The sequence below is a fragment of the Erythrolamprus reginae genome, chromosome Z (genome assembly GCF_031021105.1).
Source record: "Erythrolamprus reginae isolate rEryReg1 chromosome Z, rEryReg1.hap1, whole genome shotgun sequence".
In the NCBI taxonomy this organism is placed as follows: Eukaryota; Metazoa; Chordata; class Lepidosauria; order Squamata; family Dipsadidae; genus Erythrolamprus; species Erythrolamprus reginae.
In genome coordinates, this window is record NC_091963.1 from 102,514,599 (window position 1) to 102,525,046 (window position 10,448).

The following is a 10,448-nucleotide window of genomic DNA, read 5'->3' on the forward strand; positions in this document are numbered from 1 at the left end:
TCAGCTATGGCTCCACGTGCCACCTGAGTCGTGTGTGCCATAGGCTCACCATCAGTGATATAGGGCTATCTACAGTAGACTTGCACACTTTTATTTCTTGCATTCTTATTATATAGACTATCAACAGTAATTAATTTATTCTCAATTTGGCTGATACTTTGGAACAGCATTTAAATGTCAAATTCCTTTTCTTTGCCCCATCTCAAGCTATTTTCATATATATGGCTGATATTAAATGTGTAAGTAATTTTGCTTAAGTTCAAATATTATCTGTTTTTGTTTTTATCATCTTATATTTTCATTATAGTTTTGTCATTAGGTGGCATAGGCTGATTTATTACTGATTTTCTAATTGAATTTGAGAACTGATCTTTTTTTGCCCAGTTCTAAAACGAAAGATGACACTGCTTCTATGATGACTACTCAATTCTATTTATAACCCTGGGTAATAAGTACGCAGATGTGCTTGTCAGTGAGACCTTGTCATAATAGTAGCTTTTGAAAACTGGAAGTATCGGCAGTTTTCATAAATAATTTGGGGTTGCTGAGTTGGGCCACTGGGTAGAAAACGGAAAATTCTTTTCTCGCATAGAAGAATGTCAAAGGAAACTTTTGTATTCACCTCTTCCACTCTGCGCTCCTTGCGCTTGCAACGAGAGAAGTTGGAGTGGGAAGAACGTCAGAGGGCTGCATCTCGCCAGTGGGCCAGCCAGAGGTACTATCCACCTGCCAGGAGCCTCCTTTCTCTCCCCAAGCCCACCAGACATCTTGAATATTGTCGGGATCCTGCTCTTCACAATGCCCTTTACACAGGAGACTTGCCAAGGATCCAAAGCATTTTTAAAGATAAAATAACTTCCAACTTGATTGTGGAGACCCAGGTGGAAGAATTAGAGTGGTCATCTGACCAGGGTAAGTTGGGTAATCTCTTTCAGAAAGAAAACCAGTAACGGTCATGTTTTCCTTCAGGTTTTAGACAAACATCCGCTGTTTGTGTTGTGGAACAAAGACTTGTAATATATAAACTTTAACTCCATAAAAAATGAAGTGAAAAGAATATGTGTTGATTATTTTAGCTGGGGGAAAAAATGCAAATTTGAGTAGAGGCCCAGACAAGTTTATTTTCTAGAGAGCCTTTAACCATACTACCCTGCCTTATTTATGTGTTCAGTCATCCACGTCCATGTTTAAGCTTCCTATATTTTTGGTCATTATTTTTTAAAAATATTTTCACTACTGTAATAGGAAGGAAGGAATACCTATACAACACTGTTATCTTTTCAATTACTAGTATACAAGCTTTGCCTAAATTGTAAACATCTTTTAAACCTTGCAATAAAAATAGAGAAAAATAATTAAATATAAGCATCTATTTTAATGCTTATCTGAACTCTGATAAGAAAGTAAAACGGATGAAATTAGAGTTGCATGTAAAGTGATATATATAAACATCATTGCAACATAACATAGATATTCTAAGACTGAATTAATAGTAACAAGGTTTCCTAGAATTGACCACCCAGAGTCACTAGGAGGTGGGCAGCATATAAATGTAATATGTTGCTGTAAGTTGTTATTCTTTAGATTTAGATTTCTCTAACATGTTTTTCATAACAAGTTTTCAATCTATCTGGCTTTAGAGTCTTTAGTTTCTATTTCTGAGGCAAGACCCAAATTTATATATTTAAAGCTATTTCTCTAATGATTGTCACCGAACTATAATCTCATGAATTAGATAAAAAGCAAAACATTTTAAATATAATGTATTTCTTTTTCTTCTTCTCCCCACACAGCCATATATCATCTTAAAAACAAAATATGGTGTAAGGAAATGTACCATTAACGTAAAAGACTATAGAAAGCTGTAGTTAGTTCTTTTTATTTTGCATCTTTTATTCTTCCTCTATATTTTTGTTCAAGTGCTCAATTAAGCCTAAAACAGCATAGAATTTCCTCAGACTCTATAATGAAATCGAGCCAGGCCAAACTTCCACCTAGACTTTCTTTTATATTTTTAATATTTGAGGCACTAATATTTCTTGGAAATCTACAAATAAGCATGTTTGAGTTATTTGTATTAATGTGTAAGCTTCTATTGTGTGAGGATTGTAGATATTTATTTTTATCATCATAACTATTAGCTTTATTGTCCCTTAATTTACATTCCATCTTTCTGAAAGTTCTCCATGTATATTCTAAAATAAATGAATTCTGAATAAACAGCAACTTGTATGTAAAATAGTCTTCAGCTGATGCCCATCAATAGAATTAACACTGCTCAAAAAAATAAAGGAAACACAGTACAGTACTTAAACAGAAGGTAACTTCAAGTAAATCAAATTTCTGTGAAATCAAACTGTCCACTTAGGAAGCAACACTGATTGACAGTCAATTTCACCTGCTGTTGGGCAAATTGAGATATTTCCCCAGGCTTATATAGTTTTATATATGGTATGCTTGTGTTCTATGGTTTTAAATGATGGGTTTTTAGATGTTTTTTAAATATTAGATTTGTTACATTGTCACATGGTTATTATTATTGATGTGAGCCGCCCTGAGTCTGCGGAAAGGGGCAGCATACAAATCTAATAAATTATTATTATTATTATTATTATTATTATTATTATTTCATTCAGATCTAGGATGTGTTATTTGAGTGTTCCCTTTATTTTTTGAGCAGTATACAGTGTATTGAATGTGCTACAAGGAAAAAATATCCACAGTTTAATGCCAACTAACGTAATTGGATAATTGAAGTTCTATATCCTGAATATATTTTGCCATGTTTTGATACAGGAAGCTTTTGTCCAATCAATTATCTTTGTCTTTGTTGGTTTTACAGGATTGTGGGTGTTGACTGCTCAAAAGAAGCACACGTCTCCATTACGAATAACAGCTGCCAGGGGCTATCAAGACTGTGTGAAACATCTACTCTTGAAAGGGGCAGATGTCAATGCAGTTATCGGTGGAAAAGCTGCTTTGCATGATAGCTGTGCCAACCACCATGAAGAATGTACCCGTCTGCTCCTACGTTATGGTGCTAATGCTAATATTCTTTCAGAAGAGGGGCTGGCCCCATTGCATTTGTGCACCACTCAGGAAACTTTGCCGTATGTCTGGGAAGTTGAAATAATTGTGGGTGTAATGGCTTGAAGGAAGATTAAAGAGAGGTTATTAGGAAAGTAATGGCATCTTTTGTAAAATTTCAAAGTTCTTCAAGTGCAAGAATTATTTTTTGATGTTAAATTATTCTCTTGGGACAAGACGTAAGAAGCACATTAATTACTTTTAGAAGGCAGACTATTCCTATGGAAATTTTTGTCTTCAATATGATAGAAGAGCATAAACCTTTTATGTTTTATTAACTGAACTACATAGCCCATGAGCGATGGTTTAAAAGATATTTCCTTATCTAAATTGAGAAACAATAACTGCAGGTGGGTAGAAAAAGCAGTGGGAGTGGACCAACGTCCTTTAAAAAAAATAATTTTAGTAATATCCTTGAATAATTAGAATAGAAAAAACATAAAAATGCAAAAAAAAAAAAAGGATAAAAAACCCCTTACCATAAGAAAGGGACTTCCTACCATTATAGCAAGTATAAACAATTCCATGATCACATCACCACCTCTTATCTAACAAATATAGCCTCTTCATCCTCTAATCCAGTGTTTCCCAACCTTTTTTGAGCCGCGGCACATTTTTCACATTTTCAAAATCCTGGGGAACATTGAGCGGGCGGGGGGGGGGCACAAAAAAGTTTGGACAAAAAAATCTCTCTTTCTCCCCTTCGCTCTATTTCTCTACCCCTCCCTCTTTCTCTCCCTTCCTCTTTCTCTCTCTCTCCATCCCTTTGTTTCTCCCTTCCTTCCTCTCTCTTTTGCTCTTTCTCTCTCCCTCCTTCCCCATACTGTCTCTTTCTTTCTTTCTTTCATTTCTTTCTCTCTCTCATTCTGTCTCTCTTGCTATCTCTTTCTTTCTCTCTTCCTTCCTTCCTCTCTCTTTTGCTCTTTCTCTCTCCCTCCTTCCCCCCTCTTGCTGTCTCTTTCTTTCTTTCTTTCTTTCTTTCTTTCTCTTTCTCTCTCTCTCTCTCATTCTGTCTCTCTTGCTGTCTCTTTCTCTCTCTCTTTCTTTCTCTCTTCCTTCCTCTCTCTTTGCTCTCTTTCTCTCTCCCTCCTTCCCCCCTCTTGCTGTCTCTTTCTTTCTTTCTCTCTCTCTCTCATTCTGTCTCTCTTGCTATCTCTTTCTTTCTTCCTTCCTTCCTCTCTCTTTTGCTCTTTCTCTCTTCCTCCTTCCCCCCTCTTGCTGTCTCTTTCTTTCTCTTCTCTCTCTCTCTCATTCTGTCTCTCTTGCTATCTCTTTCTCTCTCTTCCTTTCTTTCTCTCTCTTGTTCTCTCTCTTCCTTTCTTCTCTGCAGAGGCCGGCAAAGCTTTTTCCGGGTAGGGTGGCTGGGGGATAGGGCGCGCGCATGCGCGCGCACGCACCCCCGACATTCCAAATAACCTTCTCCGACCTCTGCTGTGAGAAGGTTTTCTCCGAGCGCTCGCCGCCGTTGCAGCCACCACTGCGGGAGGAGCTGGAGAAAGGGGCAGATCGGGCGGGCGGGCGTCAGCGGCGAGAAGCCAGGGGCGCGAGGGGAGCGGAGGCACTGGGGGTGGGGGCAGCCGCGGAGCCGGCCTCCGCACTTTCATCGCTCCCCACCCCAAACTCCAAAACCAGCTCCTTACGCGGAAGAATTAAGCTCTCCTTTTTCCTGCCTTCCTTCTTTGGGGCCCAGCAGGTTTGTGCCGGAAGCAGGAGCCGGGGGACAGCTGCGAGTGGGAGCTCCAGGTCCGAGGCACCGGCAGCGCCCCGCCCAGCTGGAGCTTCCCTAGGAGCTTCGCGGCACACCTGCCCGTGTCTCGCGGCACACTAGTGTGCCGCGGCACACCGGTTGGGAAATGCTGCTCTAATCCATCTCTTAAAAATTGTCAAATCAAATAAGTAATGTCTTCTTCAATTCAATTATCAGCAAAACATCCAAACAGTATTTAAGATTTTAACATTAAGTATATAAAACTACTTTCAGGTCTTAATTGTAACAAAATCCCACTTAAAAAGGCATAAAATGATCCCCTCACCCAAATTTAAATGAGAAATATTTTCTCCTTCTCAGAAGACAAGCTCTAAACACAACTTTTTAAATAACCAATTCTGTTCCTCTTTACATATGCGTTCCATATCTTTCCCTTTAAAATACAGGTGATTCTCAATTTATCACCATTCATTTAGTGACAGTTAAAAGTTACAATAGCACTGAAAATGATTGATTGTTACCATCCCTGTGGTTATGTGATCAAAATTCGGGTCTTTGGGAAACTGGCCCATATGACGATAGTGTCCCAGAGTCATGTAATCACTGTTTCTGATCTAAATAGTACTAAAGCAGCAATTTTTCCAAATTTCAATCCCACAAGAATTATGGGTCCTTATTCTGTAAATTAGTCCATTTGAGGTACAGTATGTTGACTTAGAAATTGTTGCCATATGACACACCGTTTCACTCATTGAAGATTACAAATAATCAGGCAGATATGAAAGTTGTAGTAGTGTATAGATATGAGTTAATATAGAAGTGCTTGTTTTACATTTTCTATTAATATAGCTTCTGCCCTCAGCCCTGTCCAACTGCCCATGAATGACATTCTTTTTAAAACTGCAGTGAAGTGCACTTTGGGACTAGTTTGCCCTCTTTGATTATTAATGTGAATGCTTTCAAATGAATGCTTAATTCAGAATTAAATTTTAATAAACTTTGACTTATTTGTTTATAGGGCTTACGGTACTTCATAATAAAGGAAATAATTCAAAGAGGAATGTTTTAAAAATTGAAATTGAAAGCTGTGTTTAATATTTCTACAAAGGGTAACTGGATGTAGTAGAATGAAACCATATGTAATTACAAGCAGTGTTAAGAGTGCTTAACAGACAGGAATCTAGCTATTTATTTATTTATTTATTTATTTATTGGATTTGTATGCCGCCCCTCTCCGCAGACTCGGGGCGGCTAGCAACAGGGATAAAAAACAGCATGTAACAATCCAATACTAAACAATTAAAAAAAAACTTATTATAAAACCAAACATACATTCAAACATACCATGCGTAAATTGTAAGGCCTAGGGGGAAAGAATATCTCAGTTCCCCCATGCCTGGTGGCAGAGGTGGGTTTTAAGAAGCTTACGAAAGGCAAGGAAGGTGGGGGCAATTCTAATCTCTGGGGGGAGTTGGTTCCAAAGGGCTGGGGCCACCACAGAGAAGGCTCTTCCCCTGGGTCCTGCCAAACAACATTGTTTAGTTGACGGGATCCGGAGAAGGCCCACTCTGTGGGACACCTAACTGGTTGCTGGGATTCGTGCAGCAGAATGCTATGTGCACCCAAATCTATTTCTATAATGTTTTAAAATATTTTTAAAGCTAATAGAATGTAAAATTAAATAGCAATAGATTGTGGGGCAGTTGCAAAATTCCTTAATGCAATTCTGTGCCTTTCAGATGTGCTCAACTGCTACTGGAATATGGAGCTCTAGTGAATCAGAAATCAAGAGACGGTCATGCTTCCCCATTGCATGTGGCTAGCAGACATGGTTTAGAGGATCACATCAAACTTTATCTTTGCTATGGAGCAAACATTGCTCATAGAAATCAGGAAGGAGAGACAGCTCTCAATACTGCTTGTGCCAATGCAGATAGACCTGAGGAGGCTGGCCGCTACTACCAAGTGGTAAAGCAACTTCTCAATGGTGGGGCCAATGTACAAATTGCTGGCCGAAAGAACCATACTCCACTGCACAATGCCTGCAGCAACTGTCACATTGGTATTGTGGAGCTTCTGCTTGAGCATGGGGCAGAAGTCAATATTAGTAATTGTGCTGGCAATACCCCTATGGACTGTGCTTTGCAAGCAGTGGAAGATTACCTGGAGGAAGAGCCTGAAAAAGTTATAGTCATGTTGCTCAATCGTGGTGCTGCCTCTACTAATCCTAAGGTAAGAATGGTGCCTTCAATTCTAGTGATTTATTGCCGCTATGGTGATCATTTCTTGAAACTGTTGACTGATTTTTGGATTGTATAATATACCGTATGATAATATATGTAAGGAATAATGTTTGTAAGTTTTTAAAATGTATGGCCAACTTGGGACAAGTTGCTTTCCTGGACAAGGACAAGAGATTGGTGTTTCAATTTCACATATAGAAGGTAGAGGATGCTGAACAGGCTCTATCCTACTAGACATCTAAGAGGAATGGATAGCACTACCTATAGCTTTTACAATGAGAGGCACTTGTTTCACTCTATGTAAATGGTAGAGCTAATCATGTAGCCATTTTTTTTCTTCAAAGTCCACACGAGCCTTAAAAATAGAAACCATCTCCTGGATGAAAATTAACACAATGCTGTTTTTAACATTTCTCTCAGATTGTGCTTCCCATAGCTGCTGTGAGAATATACAGGTTTTGGTTGAAAATATTCCCTTTCCCTTCCAAGATATTCATGCTTTTTATAGTCTTTTTCTGTTTCTCTTAATGCTTCTGCACTTAGATGCTAAAGTTTTGCGCCTCGTCACCTCAATCTATGGAAATAATTCTGAATTCTTACGACCGAGTAGTGTCCTGTGATTCTTGGGTGGGATTTGTATCCGATGAAATGTGGCAAGTAAGTAATACTTTTTTTGTTCACTATTACTTATATGTCATACTCTTTTAACATTATGTTGCCCTTTAGGTTTTTCTTGCTGAGTGGGACCTCTACTTATACAATAGTTTATGGAGAAAGATGGGGAAATTTCTAATAACTGAGAAATTTGTCCATTTTTTAGGTACCATTCCTTTTTGCTAAAAGAGAAGTAAACAGTATATCCAATCCGACTTCTAGTCATAGCTTAGATTGAAATACTGTACAGTGATCCCTCGAGTTTCGCGATCTCGATCTTCGCGAAACGCTATATCGCGATTTTTTAAAAAATATTAATTAAAAAAAACACCACTTCCGGGTTTGGCTTCGGGAGTCAGCTGGGAAGCGGCGCGGCTGTTTTAAAAGGTCGCAGCCGGCCTGGGGGGCTTCCCAGCACCCCCCCGAACCCCCAACCTGGGTCTTCCCGGCCGCCCACGCAAAGGGGAAACCCCGGCTTCTCGCTGATGCCCGCCGCTCGCCCGCCCGCCAGCAAGAGGGGGAAGACCCAGGGAAGGTTCCTTCGGCCGCCCAGCAGCTGATCTGCTCGGTAGCGCAGCAGCAGCGAGGAGCCGAATCGGGGTTTCCCCTTTGCGTGGGTGGCGGGGAACGCAAACTCCACCATCTACGCATGCGCGGCCATAGAAAAAAGGGCGCGCATGCGCAGATGGTGTTTTTACTTCCGCAACCCTACATCGCGAAAAATCGATTATCGCGAGGGGTCTTAGAACGGAACCCTTGCGATAATAGAGGGATCACTGTAATCAGATCTTTACAAGAGTTAGTTTTTACAACTGGATTGTATATACTAGAATTACTTCCCAGAAAGCCTTTTGAAGTAACCATACCCTGCCTGCATTTTTATTATCACCTCTGACCACTCAGTAAGCAAATTCTAGTAATGAATTCTAATTCATTACTACTCAATAAGTAAGGCCTCCTCCTCTCTCAAAGCCATTTTTATACCCTCTACAATCTCCCTGTTCCTGTTAAAACTGCAAAACTACTAGTTTACTTTGGGCTCCCATCACATTATTTGAAAGTCAACTATATGCTCTCATAAGATTATTTCTCCCCCTATATTGCGTATCATTAAAAATAGCTTGATCATGTAGTGTAAGTGAAGAATCACATGATGGTACGTTCTGGTTATCTCTGGAGAAATATTCCAGGGTGGGAGAGAGATTTCTATGTAGTAAAAAAAAAGCATTGTTAAGTCTAGAAGTTTACCTTAATGATAGTACCCTGAGTACAGGGATTCTCAATTTAAAATAAACAGAATTCTGGAAAATTCAATGTTTAATATGCCTTTTTTGTATAACTCAAGTCTAGTTGATCCTAATAAAGATATTGTCCAACCAGGGATTTGGGATTTATTTTTTAAATTGAATGTCATGACTTTTACTGCATTTTTAAAAAAAACAAAGTCATGATCCATCATTTGATCCTTTCCCACAACATAGGTTCTAAGTAAGATCTCTGACAACTAATTCTATGTGTGGGGATTTAATTTCACAAATTATATATACTTTTGAAATATAAAGTAGAATGTCTAAAATGACCTAAACTTAGTTGACTGGTTGAACTGTGATATCAGAATATTAACAAATAACAGAAACTGCTTTACCAATAAAATAAACAAATCTGAAAGTTATAAATGTTAGAAAAATAGTAGTGGATGAAAGCGCACAGCTTTTGAGATAGAAATTTAACAAACTTCACTGTCCTGATATAGACAATATAATAGATACACCTTAGAACACAGAGAAAGTAGTTTAGAATCTGAAACCTCTATGTAATATAGTACATTTAGGAACATACAGTATATCATGTATGTCCCTAAAACACTTGAACCAGAGAACTTTGAACATTGTTCAATGGGGCATGTAGTCTGTTGCAGAATATGAGATTTTTTTCCGTACAGGGAACTTTTATAATAATTTATGTATAACCTGTCTGCCTCTTGATGCTTTCCTATTGATGTGCCGTGTATAAACAAAACCCACATTTAACTTTTCTTCATGTCTTTATAGGAGCATAAAATGTTCTATGATTCAGCTCTTTTCCTGGTGAATCAACCTCGCCCACTGCAACATTTAGCTCGTTGTGCTATTCGAAGGCAGTTAGGGATCCGTTGCCATAAGGGCATTGCTCAATTGAAACTGCCTTCTGCTCTGCATGAATATTTATTTCTTCCATTGGAGGGTTATCTTAAATAAGATGATGGAAAAATGGAGAGCAATTAGTAATTTAATTTGATTCCATTCTCCTATAATGAAATACTAATATTGCCACTAAAATAGTGATTAAACTGCAAAGAGCAAACATTTTACTTTTGTTGATAACCATATTTTTTGTACCTCCTTGTCAAATCTTGCCCTTGGATGATATGCAAGCATAGTAATTAGATATAAATATGACTTGGATGTATCATTTTCAATGTCCTTCTGGAAGAAAGCAGAAAAATATGAAAAGAAATTTTGACTATAATGTAAGAATGAGTCCTATTTAAAAACTCTGCGGCTTGCATGTTCGATTGATTCTTTTCTTGCATACTGAAGTTCCATCTACACAATGAGGATATGTGCAATTTATTATCATATCTTTGGCATGAAGAATTCTCATGAAAGAGGAAGTGGCTTTCATCTCAGGATTCTCCAAGGACTCTCTTTGCATTGATACCAGGACTCCGAAACTAAACTATAGTCAAGTGTGTGAGTTGAAAACATTTGAAGGAG

At 38.4% G+C, this 10,448-nt stretch overlaps 1 protein-coding gene across 1 annotated transcript; it reads left to right on the top strand.

Annotated features, from left to right (window-relative positions):
- The first annotated feature begins 596 nt into the window (after positions 1-596).
- ASB16 (ankyrin repeat and SOCS box containing 16) lies at positions 597-9,929 on the top strand. Its single transcript, XM_070727993.1, has 5 exons — positions 597-912; positions 2,843-3,110; positions 6,535-7,027; positions 7,582-7,695; positions 9,744-9,929. The coding sequence occupies exons 1-5, from the start codon at positions 597-599 to the stop codon at positions 9,927-9,929; spliced, it is 1,377 nt and encodes a 458-aa protein (XP_070584094.1).
- Positions 9,930-10,448: the final 519 nt, after the last annotated feature.